This window comes from Rhinatrema bivittatum, chromosome 5 (genome assembly GCF_901001135.1).
Source record: "Rhinatrema bivittatum chromosome 5, aRhiBiv1.1, whole genome shotgun sequence".
In the NCBI taxonomy this organism is placed as follows: domain Eukaryota; kingdom Metazoa; phylum Chordata; class Amphibia; order Gymnophiona; family Rhinatrematidae; genus Rhinatrema; species Rhinatrema bivittatum.
The window spans coordinates 2,413,565-2,438,235 of record NC_042619.1 but is presented as its reverse complement, the minus strand read 5'-3'; the positions used below and the strand labels follow the sequence as shown (position 1 = coordinate 2,438,235).

Here is a 24,671-nt window from a genome sequence, read left to right as displayed (position 1 = left end):
GAGGTTGTTTCTGTTTTTTTTGCTACATATTTAAGGGACATTTCCTGTAATTGATATTTGTTATGACTCTTGTAAATGTTGGATTTGTCTGTTCTGATCCTCATTCCAATAAAAAACTTTTAAACACAAATAAGAGCATATAGGGAGAAAGTGGGAGATTAATATTCAAAAGCTGCCGCAAATAGCACACAATCTTACCCCAATAATTTTGAATACAAGGACACGTCCAAAATACATGGGACATAGTCCCTAGGGCAGAGGTACATCGCGGGCATGTCGCTGTTGGAGTAATTTTAGCCTGAAAAGCAAGTTGGGGGGTGACATATGCTCTTCGCAGAAATTTGAACTGCATTTCCCGATAATACATATTGGGGTAGATTTTAAAAAAGTGCGCCTTCGCGTACTTTTGTTGGCGCACCAGGCGCAAACAAAAGTACGCAAGGCTGCCGATTTCGTGTAGCCGGCGCGTGCCGAGCCGCGCAGCCTGCCGCCGTTCCCTCCGAGGCCGCTCCGAAATCGGAGCGGCCTCGGAGGGAACTCGCTTTCGCCCTCCCCTCACCTTCCCCTCCCTTCCTCTATCTAACCCACCCCCCGGCCCTATCTAAACTCCCCCCTACCTTTGTCGGGGGATTTACGCCTCCCGGAGGGAGAAGTAAATCCCCACGCGCCAGCGGGCCGCTAGCGCGCCGAGACGCGACCTGGGGGCGGTTCTGGAGGGCGTGGCCACACCCTCGGACCGCCCTGGGCCGAAACCATGCCCACGGGCCCGCCCCCAAAACGCCGTGCCGATCGACCCCGCCCCCGACACGCCCCCCCCTCGAAAACCCCGGGACTTACGCGAGTCCCGGGGCTCTGCGCGCGCCGGCAGGCCTATGGAACATAGGCGCACCGGCGCGCAAGGCCCTGCTCGCGTAAATCCGGGCGGATTTACGCGAGCAGGGCTTTTAAAATCCGCCCCATTGCCAGTAACTTTGGTCAAATTCTTCATACAGGCAGTAAAAGCAGCTACCGGTATTGTGAAATCACCATCTCGCCCCCAACGCTCCATGGAGATGTGAAATGTATCTGTGGCAAGACCTTGAAGCAACTCCTGATAAAACCGTGAGAGAGAGATCTCTCGTTGGCTTTCAAAATGAAAGAATCTATTGAGGGCTTGAAAGTGGCCGGGCATTTTAGTGGAGGATGGCAGAGAGTGTATGTAATGGCGAACTTGCAAATAACTAAATAAATGACTACATGGTAGCCCGTACAGACCACGGAACTCCTCAAATGTGAGTATATCACCCATGGGATCTAACACATGACCCACTTGGACTATACCTTTTAATTGCCACTCTCGAAACCCACGGTATTGGGAACCAGGAGAAAAATCTGGGTTTCCCATTAATGATAGCATACACGCACATTGGGTGGGAATATGTAGTTGCGCAGTCAGGAATCGCCAGGCCCCCCTAATCAGGTTTATTAACTGGTTCTGTAACAAAACACTGGGGAGAGCCTGACGAGAACACATAAGGACAAATTTAAGATCTAAGGAAGCAACCAACGTGCTTTCTACGATGTAACTCACAAATTTAGAATCTCCCAACAACCAATCCCGGACAAGTCTTAGATTGGCCGCAATATTATAGCGTAAAAGGTCCGGAACTCCCATCCCCCCAGAACCCCATTTTAATTTAAGCCACAACAATGGGATTCAGGCCTTTCTCCCCCGCCAGAGAAAGATACACATAAGAGTGTCAAGGGCCTTCAGATCGCTGCGCTTGAGAGAGAGTGGGAAGTTCTGCAACACATACAACCACTTGGGTAAAAGAATCAATTTAAACAGATTAATTCACCCCCTCCCCAAAGATAAAGGAAGTTCCCGCCACTGCGTCAATTTATCTCGCGTACGCGTAAGTAAGCCCGATATATTAAGTGAGTAGATAGCTGCTAAATCAGTGGACAGATATATCCCAAGATATTTAACCCAAGTTCCGGCCCACTGTAAAGGGAAGGGACCCGTCCATCTCTCCAGAAGTGCCGAAGGAAACGCCAAAGCTTCGGATTTGTCCCAATTGATGCGCAGGCCTGAGAAAGTCCCAAAGTCTTGAAAAAGTTCCAAGAGAGCTGGCAGTGAGCGTTGTGGGGCAGTGAGGAATACTAAGACATCGTCCGCAAAAGCAGCATACTTGAAAATCTCCTTCTGGGTTCCAGAGTGAAACTGCACTCCACGAATGAGCGATGATTCCTGAATGGCTAACAGCAAGGGTTCCATAGTGAGTAAAAAAAGTAAGGGGGGAAAGTGGACAACCCTGACACGTGCCTCGCAGCACTGGAAAAGGAGCGGACAACATCCCATTCACCAAAAGCAAGGCTACCGGGTCATGGTAGAGAAGCTGTATAGCTTGAAGGAAAAACCCATCAAACTCCATTAAAGGAAGCAGCCGAAACAGATAGCCCCACTCTACCCGGTCAAAGGCTTTTTCAGCTCCAAGCTAGCCATAAGGTAAGAAGTATCAGAGCGCTGACATAGCGCCATAGCCGCAACTACCCATCTGATATTAGTGAGGGCATAGCGCTTCTTAACAAAACCCACCTGCCCCGGTTTAACCAAATGTGGTAAGACATCTCCCAATCGTTCAGCCAAGATTTTGGCTAGAAGTTTGTGGTCAACATTTAATAAGGAAATGGGGCGATAAGACGCCGGCGACAGCGGATCCTTCCCAGGTTTCGGGATAAGAGTAACGTGAGCCCTGTTACCAGAAGGGGGAAAGGACCCCTGATCGATTAAGGCATTGTACACCAAAGGTAGAAATTCAGTAAGAGGCTCTACAAGACATTTATAAAATTCTGAGCCATAACCATCAGGGCCAGGCGCTTTCAATTTTTTGGCTCTAGCGATCGCCAAATGCACCTCTGCAGGTTTAATGGGCTCGTTTAATCTCCGCTGCTGTTCTACAGTTATGGAAGGAAGATCAAAACGTTCCAAAAATGCTTCCCAAGCATCAGAACTCCATCCCTCAGACTCATAAAGAGATGAGTAATAAGTATGAAAGGCGGCCAAAATTTCAGGAGTAGTATTAACTACTTGGCCTCCTACCGACTTAATAGCTGGAATGTAACGTGACCTCCTGGCCGATTTCACCAGATTAGCCAGCATTTTCCCCGGTTTATTCCCAAATTTGTAAAGCTGCAATTGGTAAAAGAGAACACTCTTCTTTGCCCTTTGATGTAAAAGGGAGTTTACTGCTGATTGCAGGGCGACAAAAGATGTTTTATGATGAAGGGATGGCTGCCGTAATAAGATTCGTTTAGCTTTCTGGAGCTGCGCACTGAGGGACAGAAGCCTTTTGTCTAAAGATTTCCTCCAGTACGCCAGATAAGAGATTATATCTCCGCGCAATACTGCCTTCGCCGTGTGCCAAAACAAAATAGGATCTTCACTATGTTGGGCATTTAGTTTTGCATAATCCACCCACCTCTCCCTCAAAAAATCTTGAAAGGGACCATCCTCTGCCAAAAAGTATGGGTAGCGCCATTGCTTTGTGAAGGGAGCTGTACCCGCTGCCATCAATTCTAAGCGAATAGGAGCATGGTCAGAGAGGATAATATCCCCAATCTCAGCCGAAGCGACCTTGGAAAAGAAATGTGCGCTGACCAGAAAATAATCTATACGCGATTGGGTCGCATGCGCCCTGGATAAATGCGTGAAATCTTTCTCAAATGGGTGGTGTTCTCCAGGAATCAATCAGGTGTAAGGTATTTTCTAAAACACGAAAGCCCTTACTATGCATTCCCATGGTAGAGGCAATTGATATTCGATCCCAATCCGGATCCCTCAGGGCATTAAAGTCACCCCCCACCACCAGTGCCTGATCAATGTAGCACTCGCTGTAATGTCTGAAAATATGGGGACTGATGAGTATTGGGAGCATACACACAACAAAACACCATGGGAGTATGGTTAAGTTCGGCTTCTAGAATCAAGTACCGACCATTGGGGGTCTTTAATTTCATTCAATACCGTAAATGGGAGATTCTTGCGAATTAAAATGGCCAGCCCTGCAGACTTGGAACTAGCAGATGCAAAATGTACCGCTTCCACCCTACCCTGGCGTAATTTGGCATGTTCCACATCCATCAGATGTGTTTCTTGGAGGAAAGCCACATCTGCGGACTTCCGTTTCAGGGCCTGTAGAATCTTGGCCCTTTTTATGGGAGAGTTAATACCACAGACGTTCCAGGACAGCAAGACGGTTCCCCGACTAGCCATCAGTAACTATATAGAGGAATGACTGAATAATACATTGCCATCTTAAAGAGGGAGATGGCCGTCCCAGCAAGGACCACTCCCCTATCAACTGATCACCCACTGCTCGTAGACCAAAAACAAACCAATGAAGTAGACCCTTCCCAATCCCATCCGCCCCCTGTCCCCTACCCTGCCCCCCCCATTCCTGCTCCCGATTCGCAACCGTCCCTCCCATCCCATCCTCATCCACTCAGCTCCCCAAACTCGCTCCCTCCCGCACCCTTCCCCCTTCCCCCATCCCCCATCCCCACTTCCCATAACCCACTCATATTACCCCTTTCTAATGAGTCACCTAAGACACTAAGGACTTCCCCCTCCTCCATCCAACCCCATCCCAGATCCAATAAGATGGAGAACCTTAATTTAAATCCTATATAATAATGAAAGACAATTAGGGCATGAAGCAAAATATCAGGGAAAAAGAAAGAAAAAAAAGGAACTAGCACTTCAATGGTTCACTCCGTTCACCCCGGGATTTGGCCTTCATCTTAATCAGGAGGTTATTTTGGCAGGTACGCAGCATGACACTTAGGCTGTGAAATTAAGAAAAATTGAGGTGATGTTATTACCAATCTTGTTCCAACAACTCTGTTTTACATCTCTAGGTGTTTTTAGCCTTCTTAATTCACAAACACATACCCTGAGGAACAGAAACTGTAAATGTTCTTCCCAACAGCGTTAACAATCCACAACATTCAACCCGGGAAGCCACATGGCATATAAGGATGGGGGTTACAAACATCTTGGATCTAATCCATATAAATGTAAACTGTCTACCATTTCTGCAATGCTGCCCAGGTCGCAGCAGCCCGCTAAAAGGATACTGCCCTGCACGAGGCATAAACAAGCAGAGCCGCCATATCGCGGCGTTCTAATGAAACCCGCCGAAGAGAACCGAGGAAACTGAATTCTCGACGCCGGCAATCATGAATCAGGGAGTCTCTCAGCTGTGTGTGGCAGGCTGTTCCAGCGTCACAATATATTCACGGAGCTCTCCTACCTCCGAGAACCAACGGGGTCCATCCGGGGTTGAAACACGTACTTTGGCTGGATAAACGAGAACCGCGCGCTGTCCCAGGTTGTGTAGCTGAGCACAGAGAGGGGAGAGCGTGCACCGCTGGGCAGATAGGGCCGCCGAGAAATCTTGAAATACGAGAATCTTCTTACCATCAAAGGAGAGAGATTTTCCACCCCTTACCGCTTGCAAAATCGCTTCTTTGTGTGCGAAATTGAGTATTTTCGCTATAGTGACTCGTGGACGATCTTGCTGTGCTCTTCGTTGGCCCAGCCGGAGAGTACGTTCAATTCGCAGAGGGCCTCGCGCCCCTGTCAGGCCAAGTTCTTGCGTCAGCCAGGCCTCCAGAAGTTTCGGCAGCTCCCGCTCTTCTAGAGATTCCGGCAGCCCTATAAAACGGAGATTTGACAGATGGGATCGATTCTCCAAGTCCTCTAGTTGGTCAGTATACTGCGCTATTGCCGCCTGTAATTTAACCAACTCGGCCCTCGTGGTCTGGAGGCCATCTTCGGCCCCAGATACTCGCTGCTCCATTTCGGTAAAACGGGCCTCATAGCCGGCAACGGAAGATGTTAAATCAGAGATTTGGTGCGAGAGCTTTTTAAATTCCAGCTCCAAAGCCTCCACGACCGCAGTTCGCAAATCTGCCCAGTTCGCTGGCACCAACGAATCAGCAATCCCGCCTTCATCCTCGGACAGCGGGTCTGCAGGCCTCTTTCTCTCTTTATCTCTCTCCTTCTCCTTTCTGGATGTTCTGGTAGACATCGCCACTTGCAATTACTCCCTGTCCGATACAGCAGTGTTCCGTCACACGTATAGCCCAAGAAAAAGTATTTTAATAGTCACAGATGGGGTTGGATGGTTAAGCGGGGCGCCAGCAAGGGCAGGCTACATCCACTCCCTTGCACAGCATCACATGACTCTCCAGTGGACCTTTTTATATTTGCCATTTGAATCAAAGCCAACAAAAACTGCAGCTTAGCCAATAAAATAGGACTGGCATCCAACACTGTTTAGGAATGAAACTGAGGTGCACAATTGCTATTATTGCAGTTACACCATGCCCTTAGAAACTAGACTTCAGAGAGATTTCAAACTTTTCAAAAAGAGTTTAAAAACCTGGCTTTTCAAACAAGCCTTCTACAAAGAGAACGGAGAATAGTGGAATATGAAATCTGGCAGCAGACCATCAGCACGCAGCACCCTGTATTGTGCATTATGTGAGTCTTTTAAAACAAAATATACATTATGGTAGAGTTATACACGTATCTAAGACTGATAAATATAGAAAAGGACAAGATTTATATCACTATACAAATAGTATTATTTTATGAAACTTTGTTACCGAAATTTAATGGCACTCCCTAGTGACAGTAATAATCTACACAAGTAACCAAAGATATATTTATGTGCCTCACTGTAAACCGTTGTGATGGAATACAACTGAACGACGGTATAGAAAAATGTTTAAATAAATAAATAAATACATTTTCTTTATTGTCTTATGCCTTAACTACCAATGTGTGATAAATCCCTACCATAAGTCCACTACCAATTTAATAATTTCTGCAATGGTATCAACTCTACTTCCTGTTGCTACTGAACTTTCTGATCTCCATTTAAGTAAAAAGACTGTCAGCCTATTTTTATATCTCTCCCAAAGAAATAGAATTTCAGATGTTACAAATTAATCTCAGCTGACATAAGACTAACCCAGAACCTCCATCTCTATGACAGTTAAGAGTTCCAGCCTAACCCACTGCTCCATGGGCTGGGCCTGCATGAGACCAACCAAAGTCATGGGATGGAGATAGTGGTATTGGAGTTTGTAACATATATTGTCATACTAAATAGGACAAAGAGGGCAATGTAAGGGTGCTTTGAGAAGGCTTTCTATGAAGCCAGACTAGTTTGGTGGTGGTGAAAAACTGGAAAGATAGCTTCCAGCTATCCCACTCGCATACGCATCTACTTCTTTCTCCGCACACATTCGCAACTTGGGTGTCCTCATTGATAATCATCTCACTTTTAAACCATTTATTAACTCTATCATAAAGGACTGCTATTTTAAGCTACAAACGATAAAAAAACTCAGACTGCTGCTACACTATTCTGATTTCCGTACAGTACTTCAGTCTATTATCCTGTCTAAAATAGACTACTGTAACGCCCTCCTCCTTGGCATCCCCGCAACACACACCAAACCGCTACAAATATTACAAAACGCCGCGGCTCGTATACTGTCAAACTCTAAAAAAAGAGACCACATTACTCCCACACTTATCGAACTACATTGGCTCCCAATACACTCACGAATACTGTACAAAGCACTCTCCCTCATCCATAAAAGTCTGTTAAATTCAAACCTCAACTGGATCAACCCCCCTCTCCTCCCCCGCACCTCTAATAGACATACCCGCCCAGCCCTACAAGGAACCCTACGTACCCAATCCATCAAATCTATCAAACTCTCCTCCACCATAAGCAGAGCTTTTTCCCTTGCTGGCCCCACCATATGGAACTCCTTGCCTCATGATATACGCATGGAGACCTCCACTCCCAAATTCAAAAAAAAACTTAAAACCTGGTTGTTCCAGCAAGCCTACCCCATGTCACCTCCCCCCCCATATAAAAATTCCCTAACAGCAATCGAGTAACATATCAACACTTCATTCCTGTTACCTCCTCCTCCGAATTTTGACTAAGAATGCTTTATGAACGCTGGATCCTGTACATTGTTATTATATTATAGTTGTTGTATTTATTAATTTTTTGTTATGCTTATCAGTATTATCCATACTTCCTGTTAATTATATTCGTCTGTTACTTGTAAGGGCTCTGCCCAAAAGTTATTTGTTTTTATGTAAACCGATACGATGTGCGAACGGCTATCGGTATAGAAGAGACTTTAAATAAATAAATAAATAAATAAATAAATAACGATAACAGTACAATGAGATTGCATTGATCAGACTTGTAGAAATAGTCAAGGCTGTTGAAAGCTAAAGTGTGCTATAGGTTAACTAGCATGGTAAAGGTCAGCACTGAGTTTCATTTCTGCATTCTGGGCTCAATTTATAAGAAATCATATGACTTACAAGAATCCAGTCTTATTAACATATATGAGATACTATAATGCCAACCAGATGGAAAATGTTATATAAACAAACTAACCCATTGGTGTGTAGGTTTAGAGATGGTAACTTATTTAACTGAGTGTAATGGCTCAGAAGAGCTGAGCTGGAGGTTTGCTCTGCAACTTTTGGTAAAGTGCACTGTTCCTATTATAAAATATCTCCATTGTTAGTGTGGTGCAGGGGTTAGATAAAGGTGTGGAGGAGGCAGGATTAGGAAGGAAGAGGACATTAATCATGAGTGAATGTGTAGGTAGCAATGTAGGATTAAGGGAGGAGATAATAGGTGCAAGGATGTTTATTTATTTAGATTTGATTTCTCGCCTTAAACTTAAGGCCCAGAATGAGTTACAAAAGCAGAGATCTGTCAGTGTGTGAAATATGAGGTAGATTTTAAAAGGTTTGCGTGCGGCAAAATCGGGAGATATATGCATGGGCCACGTGGATTTTAAAAGGCCCACGGCCACGTGCATATCTCCCAGTACGCAGATAAAAAATATTTGGTGAAAAGGGGGCAGGATATGGGCATGGGCAGGCTGGGCCTGTACCCTGAGGTCAGTTATGTGCACTAGCATGCACTGGGATCCCACAACTGTATAACTTGCTTCTGCTATGGACTGCATTTAAGTAGGTAAATTTAAAAAAAAAAAAAAAGGGTAGTCAGCGGGGTTTTAAGAGTGGGGTTAATAGGTAAAAGGGAGGTAAGTTAGGTTAGGGGGTTTAGGAAGTTCTTTTACTGGAGCAAACTGGGAGGGAACAGGAAAATAGGTCTAATGCGTTGCATTACCTACTAAAATTCCTCCCACTTACACGCTCAAGATGGCGTTTGTACGCCCATGCGCACATCGATATAAAATTGTGCACTGATTTTATAACATGCGCCGGCAAACGCACGCACATGTACACATGCGAGTCACTTTGAAAGTTACCGCTAAAATGTTTACAAGTATGTCTACAGTTAAAATATTCAAGCAACAAGATAACGGAGGAAGACAAGATGTGAGGGAGATAGGATGTGGATACGTATGGAGTAAATGGAGAGTTGTGTTTGGCTTCTGAACAGTCTCTGATATAACAGTCTAATAATCCCAGTCCTGCACAAGCGTGTCCTATCTTTTTCCTTTAATACACTGTTCAGAAAGGAGCACAAAGCATTTCGCCTTCAACCACTTCTCCCGTATTGTTAATTGTCATCATCTCTTTTTTCATACCTTTCTCCAGGTCTTCATGTTTCTGCAGCACTCTTAGCCATAATTCGCCTTGCTGGTCTGGGTCTACCAGCAATGGCCAGCGTCGCCGGCAATGATTGGTAAAGGCTCGCAGCAGTACAGCAGTGTCTCGGACTGAGGAATTGCAGGGCAGATTACTGTCATGCCAACTACTTTGCTCTTTCTGTGTGCTCAGAAGCTCTAGTAAGTTGAAATCTTCCCGATAAAGGATGGGAGCTGGGCCAGTAGGATCTCTGGAACTAACAGGAAGAATCCCAGTTTTTTCCAGCTCTTTTTCCACATCATTAGGATCCAGAGATCCAGCTCGGCCATCACAGATCCTCTTCCACTTTTCCAGGAGTTCTTCTGCACGCTCCACTGGGAATGCGCCCAGATAAGAAACAGCAGCTGCTAAAAGGAGGGAATCTCCAGACAGCGTGAGAGATTGGTGCTTCATCACCTGTACAAAGAAAGGCAGAGGTCAGGATGGCAAAGGCCACAATTTTCTCATAAAGACTAAGTCTAATTCCAATTATACTTTTTTGCTAGCAGCCTCTTCACAAGTAGAAGAAAACATTTTAAATGAAGTAAAGCAAATGATAAAACATTTTTCAGGTATTGTAAGACTGAAAGCAATGCGTGGAGAGAGACGAGGAAAAAACAGGATTGCTAAATAAATCCTTCTGTTTAGTATTCACTTCTGGTTCATAAGGGTACTTATGGGAGTGGGGTAGATACCACAACATTTATGGAAGAATGTGTGTAAGGAACCTTTGGTTTCCTTTCGAGAGCAGCTGGGGAGAGGCAGAGAGAACGGTCAAGCAAAGGTTCAGGTGTCGCTCCCCCATGTGGAGAAGCAAATGGCATCTTCAGAACCTTTTTAAATCCCTGCCACCACCTTAGGGAGTGTTTGGGACTAGCAAAGGAGACAGAGAGCCTTATCCCTGTAATTCTGGTCCATGTTTTAGGAGGAAGTTTCTTCCACCCGTTGGATTCTGTTTGAACCCTAGGGCTCAGATTCTGCTGCTTTTAGGAGTGGAGCCTTCCCCTTTGAAAGGAGAAGAGGATGTGTCAGCAGGGAAAGCCACAAGGAAGCTTGGTCCGTCAGACGCCACGTAATAGAGAGTGAAGATTATGAGGAGTTTGGAATCAGTCTGGAGTTAGATTGGGATAAACTTCTTCCTTCCCATTCCCCTGGGAAGAGCTGAGCAGTAACTGAAACAAGAGAAACTGGGAGAATATTTTCTGGGAAAAATGTGAGAACTGGAACTTTTGGTGGAAAAATACCTTCCCATTCCCAAGGGAAGATTGGGGACTGAAGAATAGGTAGGGTTTCAAAGTAAGATGATGTAAATTGTCAAATTACCAAAGGAAGTGGCTCAAAGTTGGAGAAGCAAGGGCTCAAATGTTTTGCAACCCAGCTTGTGATAACTAATTGAACTATTTTCACTTCTGAGTCTGTAAAGAAATCATCAATTCATTGGAACCTACACAATTTCCAGGCTATGGAAGCAGAGATGGGAATGGGCTAATAACACAAAGGACCTTGAAATTTAGCTTCCTGGATTCTCAAGTGGTGTTTGCTCTGTGAGAACTTAGCAATTAGGGTCTAAACTTTGAGATGTGAGCCTTTGGGTTACAGAAAAAGAATTTTCCTGCCCAGGGTTACATGTGTTTGCATGAAGCTAGCAAAACAGAAAGTGGACCAAGGCATGGGGCTGGGTGAGATACATCCTAGGATACTAAGCAAGCTCAGAGAGGTTCTGGCAGATCAGGGAAGGACCTTGGCACAGGATTGGAGAAGAGTAACTATGGTCCCTCTTTATTTATTTTAAAAATATTTATACTGTAAAAATCAGTCAAAGCCACCAAGACAGTTTTCAAAAAGAACATACATAGTAATATAAAAACTAAAATACAAAGTGAAAAATAAATTATACATACACATTACACAACTTACAAAGTGTATACCAACCACTTCCTGCCACTGTCATTTATTTACCCAACCTGTCAAATCAAAATCCTAAGCTATAGTCCTGCCCCATCTCTCATACTTAACTAGTTTTCAATTAAATCATCCAAATCTGGGAATAAAAATCTCTTTACCAGTTTATGCAACTGGTAACCGATCCCAGAGTTGGGTGCCATTACAGTAAAGCAAAATTGCTTACCTTGTAATAGGTGTTATCCCAGGACAGCAGGATGTAGTCCTCACATATGGGTGACGTCATTCACGGAGCCCTTAAGCGGGAAAAACTTCTGGCAAGTTTCTAGAAGCTTTTAACTGGCTGCCTGAGGCTACTGAGCATGCCCGGCATGCCATGATATTCCCTGCCACAGGGGTCTCACTTCAGTCTTGTATGTAGCAATAAGCGATAGTAAAATTAAATTAATAAAGTCTGAGTCCCAACTCCGCGGGGTGGCGGGTGGGTTCCGTGAGGACTACATCCTGCTGTCCTGGGATAACACCTATTACAAGGTAAGCAATTTTGCTTTATCCCAGGACAAGCAGGATGCTAGTCCTCACATATGGGTGATTAGCAAGCTAGAGGCTGAGTCATTGTCCATGTAGGTAGCAGTAATGCATCTTTGAGGAAAATGATGCAGCCAAAGATCACAGCAGGTTGGTTGTAGAAGGAGTTGGGATTAAACTGGAAACAAGTTCTTTAAGACTGATTGTCCATAGGCGGAATCTTGTCTTCCTTCTTTGTCTAAACAGTAATGAGCTGCAAAGGTGTGAATAGAACTCCATGTTGCTGCTTTACAAATGTCAATGATTGGCACTGAACGAAAGTGTGCTACTGAGGTTGACATTGCTCTTACTGAATGAGCCTTTACTCGCCCTTGGAGAGGAAGGCCTGCTTTGTCATAGCAAAACTGTATGCAATCTGCTAACCAATTGGATAGGGTATGTTTACCCACTGCTTTACCTGGCTTATTTGGGTCATAAGAGACAAAAAGCTGATTGGATTTTCTGAGGGATGTAGTGCGATTCAAATAGAAAGACAATGCACATTTACAGTCCAAAGTGTGTAAAGCTCTTTCGCCTTGGTGAGAGTGAGGCCTTGGAAAGAATGTGGGTAGAACTATTGTTTGATTTAAGTGGAATTCCGTAACTACCTTGGGAAGGAATTTTGGGTGTGTACGGAGAACCACTCTGTCATGGAGAAACTTTGTATAAGGTTCATACGTGACAAGTGCTTGTAACTCACTAACTCTTCTAGCTGATGTAATGGCTATGAGGAAAATTGTTTTCCATGTTAGAAATTTCAGTTCACAGGAATCTATGGGTTCAAAGGGAGAACGCATCAATGCTGTTAAAACCAGATTCAGGTCCCATTGTGTGACAGGAGGCCGAATTGGTGGTTTAAGGTGAGTTAGACCTCTCATGATTCTACTGACGAGAGGATGAGTGGATATAGGTGCATCTCCTATCTTGTGATGATAAGCTGAGATTGCGCTCCTCTGATTGACGATGTTTGCAGACCAGAGACTGAGAGATAGTACAAATAATCTAGAAGAGAAGTTGTGGGGCAAGTGAAAGGATCAATATTGTTTTGCTTGCACCAGACAGTAAACCGTTTCCATTTGAAAGAGTAATTCCTGCGTGTGGAAGGTTTGCGTGAAGCTATTAGCACTTGAGAAACATTAGTTGAAAGATTAAGTGATTGTAGGATTAAGCTTTCAACATCCATGCTGTCAGGGATAGGGATTGAAGGTTGGGATGGCGCAACCGACCCTGATCCTGAGTGATGAGATTGGGAGCTACTCCCAGGCGTATTGGATCCCTGACTGACAGGTCTAGCAGTGTGGGAAACCATACTTGTCGAGGCCAATATGGGGCTATGAGTATCATGGACCCCTTGTCCTGTTGTAGCTTCACCAACGTCTTGGTGATAAGCGGTATTGGAGGATATGCATATAGTAGACCTGAGGTCCAAGGGCGAGCAAAGGCGTCCTTGGCTGGTTGGTTCCTCTGTTTGTGCAGAGAACAGAAGTCGTCCACCTTGTGGTTCAGATGCGACGCAAAGAGGTCCGTTGTTGGCTGTCCCCAACGTTGGAATATCTTGGTCGCTATTGAGGGATTCAGAGACCATTCGTGTGGTTGGAACTGGCGACTGAGTCGGTCTGCTAGTACATTTTGAATCCCTGCTAGGTAAGTGGCCTGTAGGAACATGGAGTGGTTCAAGGCCCAGTCCCAAATTTGTGCTGCTTCCTGACAAAGGAGATACGAGCCCGTACCTCCCTGTTTGTTGATGTACCACATGGCTACAGTATTGTCTGTCTGGATTAGCACAGTCTTGTGTGAAAGGCAGTCTTTGAACGCATGTAGCGCATAACGTATAGCTTGAAGTTCCAGAAAATTGATTTGATATGTGGATTCGAGTTTTGTCCAAGTTCCTTGAGTTTGAAGAGAGTTTACATGAGCTCCCCATCCCAAGGTGGAGGCATCTGTAGTTAATGTTATCTGAGGGATCGGTTTTTGGAAGGGTAGGCCTTTGCGCAAATTGTCCTTGCTTGTCCACCATTGTAGCGAGGAGCGTAGTTGGTGGGTTACTTGGATTGGATAATGCAGTGGTTGAATGGCTTGGATCCACTGTGATCGAAGAGTCCATTGGGTGAGTCTCATGGCAAGTCGTGCCATAGGAGTGACGTGAACTGTTGAAGCCATGTGGCCTAGTAAAATTAGAAACTGATGAGCTGTCACTTGTGGTTGCATGGATATGGAGTACGCCAACTGGGACAGTGTTTGTGCACGGTCTTCTGGAAGAAAAGCTTGTGCAAGGTTTGTGTTTAATTCTGCTCCTATGTATTGGAGTAGATGAGAAGGGTGCAGGTGGGATTTTTGATAATTGATGAGAAATCCCAGTTTGTGAAGTAACTGTATTGTGAAATGTAGAGAAGTTAGCGTTCCTTGTTGAGACTGACTTTTTATTAGCCAATCGTCGAGATAAGGAAAAACATGGACACCTTGTTTGTGCAAATGTCCTGCTATCACTGCTAGGCATTTGGTGAATACTCTGGGAGCTGAGGCTAGGCCGAATGGCAAGACTCTGTATTGGAAATGTTGATGTCCTACCGTAAATCGGAGGTATTTTCGATGCGGGGGGAATATTGGAATGTGAGTGTATGCATCTTGAAGATTCAGAGAACAAAGCCAATCCCCTTTTTGTATGAGTGGAAGCATAGCCATTGCCATTGCATAGCCATTGCCATTAGCAATGGTTACATGGAATAGACTTAGTTTTTGGGTACTTGCCAGGTTCTTATCGCCTGGATTGGCCACTGTTGGAAACAGGATGCTGGGCTTGATGGACCCTTGGTCTGACCCAGTATGGCATTTTCTTATGTTCTTATGTTCATGGTGCCTAGGGACACCATTCTGAATTTTTCTTTTCTTAGAAATTTGTTGAGATTTCTGAGATCTAGAATGGGTCGTAAGCCTCCGGTTTTCTTTGGAATGAGGAAATACCGGGAATAGAATCCTCTTCCCTTCTGAGTGGGTGGCACGTGTTCCACCACTCTTGATTTCAGAAGAGCAGATAATTCTATTTGTAATTGAGGAATATGTTGTAGATGGGAGTTTTGTGGTGGAAACTCCCGAGGGAGGGATGTGAAGTCTAGGCGGTAGCCTTGGTGAACAATGGACAGGACCCATTGGTCTGTTGTAATGTTTGTCCATTCTCTGTAAAAGTGGGAAATTCTCCCTCCAACTGGCAATTCGGGATAAGGATTGGGTAGTTGGCTCTGCACTCTGGGATGATTTTCAAAACCCCAAGGTGGAAGCTGTTTGAGGCGGAGGCTGTGACCTTGTAGACCGCTGCTGTCTTTGTTGTGGACGTTGTTGAGTCCTTGGAGGTCGTGATCGAGAGGCTTGAGGATAATACCTCCTTGGTCGGTAGAATGGACGCTTAGTGTCCCTACGGGGTGGCCTGCGGGTTGGATGAGATGTAGTGTCATGTGACAAAGTGGAGAGTTGCTTCAAGGTTTCTGAATGTTCTCGAAGCTGTGCCACAGCGTCTTGCACCTTTGTGCCAAACAGATTATCCCCTTGGCATGGTAAGTCCACTAGTTTGTCCTGGACTTCAGGACGTAAATCTGAAGCCTTTAGCCAGGCCCATCTTCGTGCGCTGATGCCAGATGCCGCAGTTCTTGATGAGGTTTCGAAAGCATCATAAGCTGCCCTTACCTCGTGCTTTCCAGCATCTAGGCCTTTCTGTACAATTTGTTGTGCTGCCTCTTGTTGTTGCTGAGGCAGGGATGGGAGAAATTCTTCTATTTGTTTCCAGAGATTTCTCTGGTGCTGCGTCATATAGAGCTGATATGCAGCAATCTTTGAGTTCAGCATGGCTCCCTGGTAAAATTTTCTTCCCATGAGGTCTAAAAATTGGCTATCCTTCCCAGGAGAGATTGAAGCATGTGTTCTGGATCTGCGTGATTTCTTTTGAGCAGATTCTACAACTAGGGAGCTGTGAGGGAGTTGAGGTTTTTCAAAACCTGGGGCTGCTTGGACCAGATACGTAGAGTGTACTCTTCTGTTTACTCCAGGGGTTGTGCAAGGGTGCTCCCATATTCTTTGCTGAAGTTGTAGTAGTACTTCATGCACAGGGATTGCCAAATTATGTTTTGGAGGATCTACAAATTGTAGTATTTCCAACGTCTGTTGTCGTTCATCTTTTTCGGCTTGGAGTTGAAATGGGATGGACTCTGACATTTCCTGAATAAAGGAGGAAAAAGACAGGTCCTCTGGAGGTGACTGCTTTTTAGTTTGAGGTGGAGTATTCTCAGATAAAAAGTCCTCTGAGGAATGCTCTGATTGTGTGTCTGACCATGTGTCTGATGTATGTTGGTAATGATGAGGTTTCAGTCTTTTAGATGGGGAAATCCCTGATGGTCCCTGTAAGGGATCCTGAACATCTGGTGAACCGTCACTGCCTTCACCTTCCATTTCTTCTTCCTCAGGATCTGTAGGTAAGGATGCTAAGAGGTCCTGATACCTTTTAGTGAGTATTGCATGTAATCTTCTCTCAGAAGAGGCTTCTGGAACTGGCATGGAAGTATGTTTATATTTTCCTGATGCCTTTTTTGTTGAAGTAATTTTTCCTTGTATAGGTGCTCTAGTTGGAGCTAGAGTATATTGAGGCATCGATTGAGAAGTAGTTGGAATCGATGAAGTAAGGAATGTAAACATGGAGATGGGAACCATTGATGAAATGGGTCTAGAAGCCATTGTGGTCATCGAGGTTTGTGAGATTATCGATGACATCGATGACTCTGGCATCACGAATGGTACTGTCATCGTAGATGTAGAGTATGGCATCGAGGAAGTCACTGCGTATATCGGCGATGATGAGGTCGCCGGCATTGGCTGGGTAGCCGGCATCGCTGTTGAAATCCTCGGCAAGTCTGCCGGCATCGACAGGGCTGTTTCCATAGACACTGTAGCCGGTATCGGCATCGACATCGATGTCGGCATCGACTCGGTGGTCGGCATCGACTGGACAGTCGGCATCGACCCGGTGGTCGGCATCGACACAGAGGTCGGCATCGGCGATGACGCCGGTATTTTCTCCTTCAGGGCATCGGTGACTATCTGCTTAATCAATGTGGTTAAGTCTGTAACCGATGTCGATGGCATCGATTCCTGTCCGGACGTTACGGAGGTCGATGAAATTTTTTGTTTTTTTGGTACCGGTTCCTCCGGCGGTGGTAATGGAGGAATTGAACAGTGTCGTTGGTGCTTATGTTTTGGACGAGTATCAGATACCGACCTTGTCGATGACGCGGAGGGTGTTGGAGAGGAGGCATCCCCAGAACCCTCCGGAATCCTTTTCTTTATTAAGATCTTTTTTGTTATGCCGACCGGTGAGGATTTTGTGGAAGTCGTCGGCGATGGTGTTGTCTGAATTTGAAAAATTTGAGCCATCTTCTCGTGACGAAGCTTCCTACCTTTCACCGTCATTTCTTGGCATTGAGTGCAAGCCGTGATGTCATGGTCTCCACCAAGACAGCGAACGCACTCGACATGCGGGTCCGTAATCGACATAGTCCGGTTGCAGGCCGGGCACTTTTTGAAGCCCGAAGTCTTTTCAGTCGACATCCGTCGATGAAAACGGTGTTTCTCTTGGCGAAAAACGTATGGTTTTTGTCACCAGCCGGTGACAAATCGAGTGAGACCCGTAAAGGGCAAAAATTGTTATAAAACTTTTTCTAGTTGTGAGGTAACTCACAGGGCTCCTATGAACCGCGATGCAGTTAGCAGCGCGGAAAAAAGAAGACTGAAGTGAGACCCCTGTGGCAGGGAATATCATGGCATGCCGGGCATGCTCAGTAGCCTCAGGCAGCCAGTTAAAAGCTTCTAGAAACTTGCCAGAAGTTTTTCCCGCTTAAGGGCTCCGTGAATGACGTCACCCATATGTGAGGACTAGCATCTTGCTTGTCCTGGGATAAAAGTTCTTTTTGCAATTCACTGGCTTTTCCCTGTGCTCACAGCTTCTAATTGATAACCCTGGGAAGAGCGTAATTTTTCTCCTGGTACAAACTACTTTAACTTTTTTCACAAATATTCTGCTCCCTTGCCCCTCATACATTTAAACATTGCAACCAATAGTTTTTTATTTTACATGCTCAACTACCGGGAACCAAGGTAAAGGAAAATTAGTTTCTTTCCTGATAATTTTCGTTCCTGTAGTACCACAGATCCGTCCAGACTCCTGGGTTTTGCCCCCCCCCCTCTAGCAGATGGAGACAGAGAAGTTTTCAAAACAAAACTCCGCCTTATATAGGCTGGTGCCACCTATAGTCCGGCAGTATTACTCAATGTCAAAGCAGAATGGCTCTCAAAAACCCACCATAACTATGTACAATAACCCTTCAACAAGAAAAAGAAATAACCGGTTCACTTAACCCTCCTAGGAACTGAACCTGTAGAACCACTTGAGGATGGTCAATCCAATTTCTGCAGATCTGAAAACAAATCAATCAATAACTGAGCAGACTCTCCCTTACTTCCATGTGTTCCCCAAGCGGGACTCTGGACTGATCCGTGGTACTACAGGAATGAAAATTATCAGGTAAGAAACTAATTTTCCTTTCCCTGTACATACCCAGATCAGTCCAGATTCCTGGGATGTACCAGAGCTTTCTTACCTGGGATGGGATCTGGAGAGACCCGCTCTAAGCACTGCTTCTCCAAAGCCTCCTTCCCCTGGTGCCTGAACATCCAGTCTGTAGTGTCTGGCAAAGGTAGGCAAAGACTTCCAAGTCGCCGCCCTGCAGATCTCCTGCAGTGAGACCATTTGACACTCCGCCCAAGAAGCCGCCTGCGAACTGGTAGAATGACCAAACGGTACAGGCTTACCACGCAGCAAATATGCCAAGCCTATAGTCTCTTTCAACCAGCGCGAAATCATAGCTTTAGATGCCATATTTCCTCATAAGAACATAAGAAAATGCCATACTGGGTCAGACCAAGGGTCCATCAAGCCCAGTCCATCAAGCCCAGCATCCTGTTTCCAACAGTGGCCAATCCAGGCCATAAGAACCTGGCAAGTACTCCTCATTTTGGACCAGCCCACAGCACAAAAAGATGGTCCGTCACACGAAACGCGTTAGTAACTTCCAGATAATGCAACAACGCCCAACGGACATTCAGCTTCCGTAAGTCTTTAGACATAGGGTCTGACCGGTCCAAAACGGGAAACGATGGAAGCTCCACTGACCGATTCACGTAAAAAGCAGACACCACCTTCGGAAGAAAGGAAGGAACCATCCGCAAAGACACACCAGAATCCAAAATTCTCAGAAACGGCTCCCTACAGGGTAGAGCCTAGAGCTCCGATACCCTGCGAGCAGATGTGATAGCGATAAGGAAAATCACCTTTAACATGAGATCCTTTATTGTAGCTGTTTTCAGAGGCTCAAAGGGCGCCGTACAGAGAGCTGAGAGAACCAAGTTCGGATTCCAAGAAGGACAAGGGTGCCTGATTGGGGGACGTAAATGCTTTGCCCCCTTTAGGAATTGAGCCACATCGAGATGAGCAGCCAACACCACGCCTTGAATGGAACCGCGCAAACAACCAAGAGCTGCCACCTGTACCCTCAAGGAACTACACGATAAGCCCTTGGCGAGTCCGAAGACCGAGTAGGAACAATCGCCTGGTCCACGCACCAAAATTCAAAGAGGTTGGTGGAAGTCTTGCGCAACCGGAGAAGTCGTTCGAATATCCTTTGCTCCTCAGGTGGCGCCTCTCAAAAGCCATGCCGCTAGACAAAAGCGATTGACCTCTTCCAAACACATGGGCCCTTGATGGAGAAGGTCCGGGAGCAGCGGCAACCACAGGGGACCCGCCACTGCCAAACTGACCAGGTCCACAAACCAAAATCATCTCGGCCACTCTGGAGCTATGAGGATGACTTCTGCTGGGTGTATCTCCACTCTCCTGAGCACTTTGCCTATCAACGGGCAAGGAGGGAAGACGTATAGCAGCACGCTGGTCGACCAGGGTAGCACCAAGGCATCTACCCCTTCTGCTCCTGTTTCTCTGTGGTGAACGAAGAAGTGCGGAGCCTTGGCGTTCTGAAACATTGCCATGAGATCCATGCGGGGTACGCCCCACGTGCCGCATATGAGCTGGAAAGCTTCGTCTGCAGGCTCCCATTCCCTGGGATCGAGGCGGTGCCGACTGAGAATGTCTGCCTGAACGTTGTCGACTCCTGCTATGTGAGACGCTGTGCTACTTACTAAATGCTTCTCCACCCAGCTGATCAGCTGCTAGGCTTCCTTGGCCACTGGCTCTTGGTTCCCCCTTGGCGATTGATATAAGCCATCGTGGTCGCATTGTCGGAAAGAATTCTGACTGACTTCCCCTGGAGGAGAGGGCGGAACGCTTGCAACGCTAACCACACTGCCCTGGTTTCCAGATGATTGATCAACCACTGAGATTTTTCCTGGGACCATTGTCCCTGCACCGACTTCCTCAGGCAAACCGCTCCCTAACTGGAGAGGCTGGCGTCCGTGGTCACCACTGTCCATTTGGGCACCTCCAGGGAACTCCTCGGGATCAGTTGTCCGAGATAAGCCACCAATCGAGACTGGAGTGCGCCCTATCCGTAAGAGGGAGAGGTAAATTAAACTGTTCGGAGACTGGATTCCAACGCGAAAGCAACGCTGACTATAAAGGACGCATATGAGCAAAGGCCCAGGGCATCAGCTCTAGGGTGGAAGTCATGGAGCCAAGAACCCGCAAATAATCCTGCACTCTGGGGAGGCGGTTGGCCAATAAGTCCCCCACTTGTCCTTGTAGCTTGACAATTCGGTCTGAGGTAAGGAACACTCTCCCCTGTTGAGTGTAGAATAGAGCTCCCAAAAACTCCAAAGACTGGGTGGGCACCAGTCGGCTCTTGGCTAAGTTGATCACCTAACCCAGTGATCGCAGGAATTAAAGAACTTTGCGTATTGCCAACTGGCCGAGTAACTCCAACTTTGCCCCAATTAGCCAGTCGTCCAAGTATGGATGCACCAAGAATCCCTCTCTGCACAGATGAGCCACCACCACAACCATTACCTTGGTAAATGGTCTGGGCACGGTGGCAAGACCGAAGGGCAAAGCTCGAAACTGAAAATGGCGACCCATCACCGAGTACCTCAGAAACGTCTGGTGGTCAGCCCGAATGCCTATGTGAAGATACCCTTCCATTAGGTCCAGTGACGCCAGAAACTCTCCTTTTCTTACCAAGGCAATGACTGACCGTAACATCTCCATGCGAAAATGTGGCACCTTAAGGCAGTGGTTTACGTGCTTCAAATCCAGAGGGGTCGGAAGGACCCCTCTTTTTTGGGGACTACGAAGTAAATGGAATAACGCCTTTTTCGCTGCTCCACCTGAGGAACCGGGGTGATGGCACAGAGTTGCAGAAGGCATTGCAAGGTATCTTGTACTGCCTGTCATTTTTCTTTGTAACCGCATGGGGAGAACAGAAACTGCTCTGGAAGACGGTGTGCAAAATCTAAAGCGTAGCCTTGATTTATCACAGTAAGGACCCACTGGTCTGATGTCACCTTGACCCATTCTTTGTAAAACAGGGACAATCTGCCCCCGACAGCTGGAACGGAGGAATGGGTCAGCGTCCCTTTATTGGGAAGACCTGGCCCCAGATACGGACTTGGTAGCCCCGGTTCTGCCAAAGCCCACGAAAGGGCTGAGACCAGGACTGTTGGCGACCGGATGCTTGCCGAAAGGAAAAAGCTAGAGCTCTGGATGGATGAAATCTACGATTCCCTCTGAATTGAGACCGTGAAGAAAAGGAGCCCCTCGACTTGGGCCTATCCTCTGGCAGTCGCTGAACCTTGTTCTTCCCCAGGGATTGAATCATATCCTCGAGGTCCTTGCCAAAAAGCAATTTACCCTTGAAAGGCAATGACCCCAGCTGAGTCTTGGAGGAAATATCCACTGAGCAGTTTCTTAACACAGGAGCCGACGAGCCGAGACTGCCGACACCATGGATCTGGCCGAAGTCTGTAACAGATCATAAAGTGCATCCGCACTATAAGCGATCAAAGCTTCCAGACGCCCTGCTTGCTGTGCTTCTGCATCGGAAAGACCAGCATTAGCCTGAAACTGCTGAACCCAGCAAAGGCCCGCTCGTAAAGCAAAATTGCTGCACATAGCTGCCCGCACTCCCAGTGCAAAGACTTCAAAATTTTTCTTGAGCTGCAGCTCCAACTTTCTACTCTGCAGATCCTTCAGGGCTGTAGCACCCGTAACACCGCTGCTTCCACCTTGAGCACCCACAGTATGTCAATTGCTTCCTCCGGAAGAGGATATGGCTTATACATAGCCTTGCTTTCAATCCCAGATTCGGGGTATCCCATTCTGTATATAGCAATTCCGTGGCAGAAAAATGAAAAGGGAAGGAAGTAGCCGGGCCCCTCAGACCCAACAACACTGGGTCCATGGCCCCTAGCCTGGACTCCTCTGGCGGCCCATCTACGCCTAGCTCTCAGAGTATGGCAGGGATAAGTGGAGCCAACTCCTCCCTCCTAAACAGACGGACCACCTTAGGGTCATCTCTTTCCACAATGGTGAGCCTCACATTGGTGATGAGAAAATCAATGGAGTCTCTGCTAAAGGAAAGGATAGCAAAATATATCAGTCCGGTGGGTTGCTGATTGATTTTAGATAATTAGACTAAGAATGAGCATTCAATGTTTATTCGGATTTCAGCAGAGATTTAGATACTGTCCCACACAGGAGGCTCAAGATTAAAATAAGCAGCCTGGGAGTGGGTCCGAACAGATGGGAAAACTGGTTGACTGATAGATGAAAGAAGGTAGTGATAAATGGAAGTTAGTCTGAAGAAAGAAAGGAGATCAGTAGAGTGCCTGAAGAATTGGTTCGAGTCAATATCTTTGGTTTAAGACATAGTTTTGATCCTGGGACTGTTCACAAGTAGATTACTATAGAAGAATCATGGTTACAATATAGAAGAGACCTGTAGGCTAGCCTTGAAGCAGTGCCTGCTTGATCCTCCTGATTTTGCTTGGGACTATTGTGAGTGAGCTGTTTAGTGGACCCTTGGGCCGACCTGTGAGAGACTGGGAGAGGTGTACTATAGTCTCTAGTGAGTGACAGATTGGGAGGCGGATACCAGGCAGGAGCTGGACGTGAGCTTCACCCTGGAAGCCGGTACTCCCCCGGGAGGAGCCCATAGAAGCCCAGCCGCTGGGACTTAGGTGATTCACCCTGGAAGCCGGTACTCGCCCGGGAGGAGCCCGGCCGCTGGGACTTAGGTGATTCACCCTGGAAGCCGGGACTCCCCCGGGTGGAGCCCATAGGAGCCCGGCCGCTGGGACTTAGGTGATTCACCCTGGAAGCCGGTACTCCCCCGGGAGGAGCCCGGCCGCTGGGACTTAGGTGATTCACCCTGGAAGCCGGGACTCCCCCGGGAGGAGCCCGTAGGAGCCAGGCCGCTGGGACTTAGGTGATTCACCCTGGAAGCCGGTACTCCCCCGGGAGGAGCCCGTAGGAGCCCGGCCGCTGGGACTTAGGTGATTCACCCTGGAAGCCGGTACTCCCCCGGGAGGAGCCCGTAGGAGCCCGGCCGCTGGGACTTGGGAGGTCACGGAAGCTGGAGCTGGAGCGGGCAGGCAGGGATCAGGAGTCAGGCAGGAATTGAAGCAGGCTGGGACTGAAGCAAGCAGGAACTAAAGCCGGACTGGCTACTGGAACCAGACAGGAGCTGAAGCAGGGCTGGCTACTGGAACCAAGCTGGAACTGAAGCAGAACAGGTTACTGCAAACAAGCCAGACAGAAGCAAGACTTGGGCACGGAGTGAAACAAGTCTCAGGCAGGAACGGAGTTGATAATGCAATAACACACTCTGGGGCACGGAGCAACAGAGAACCGCAAGGGACCCCGTTGCAAGGCAAAGTCCTGAGCTCCGCGGCGGCCTTACATAGGCCACGGCGTCTGACGTCACGGACAGGGCGGAGCCTTCAGTGGCGGGAAACGGCCTTCATAAGTGCGGCTTGCGTGCGCGCACCTAGGGAGAAGGCATCCAGGCAGGGCTTCTCGGCGGCGTCCCCCCCACAGGGATGCCGCGAAACAGGCCGCAGACCCTCGGAGACGGGCCGGGACCAAGGAGGTAAGGGCCTAGTCGTGACTGCCGCGACTGGGACCGCAACAGTACCTCCCCTCTTACGCCCCCTCTTAGCAGGCCCGGGTTTACCTGGATGGTCTTGTTGGAAGGCTTTCAGTAAGTTTTTATCAAGGATGTTGCGGGCTGGCTCCCATGTGTTGTCCTCAGATCCACAGCCTTCCCAGGCGATGAGGTACTCCCAGCGGCGTTGATGAAATCTGACATCTAGAACCTCCCGAACCTGGTAGGTGGTATCTCCTGGCACGGAAGGATCTGCAGATTCGGGAGCTCGGGGATGGTACCTAGAGAGGATGAGAGGCTTCAAAAGCGACACATGGAAGACATTGTGCACATGCATAGAGGAGGGTAAGCACAAGCGA

The 24,671-nt window shown here is 47.1% G+C and overlaps 1 protein-coding gene across 1 annotated transcript in view; it reads right to left on the bottom strand.

Moving 5' to 3' along the window:
• Positions 1-24,671, bottom strand: part of DNHD1 (dynein heavy chain domain 1) — a 792,986-nt gene that overhangs the window by 134,432 nt on the left and 633,883 nt on the right. Inside the window, exon 33 of the mRNA XM_029601740.1 lies at positions 9,655-10,111. Coding sequence (XP_029457600.1) covers positions 9,655-10,111 — 457 coding nt within the window. The remainder of the gene's footprint in view (positions 1-9,654; positions 10,112-24,671) is intronic.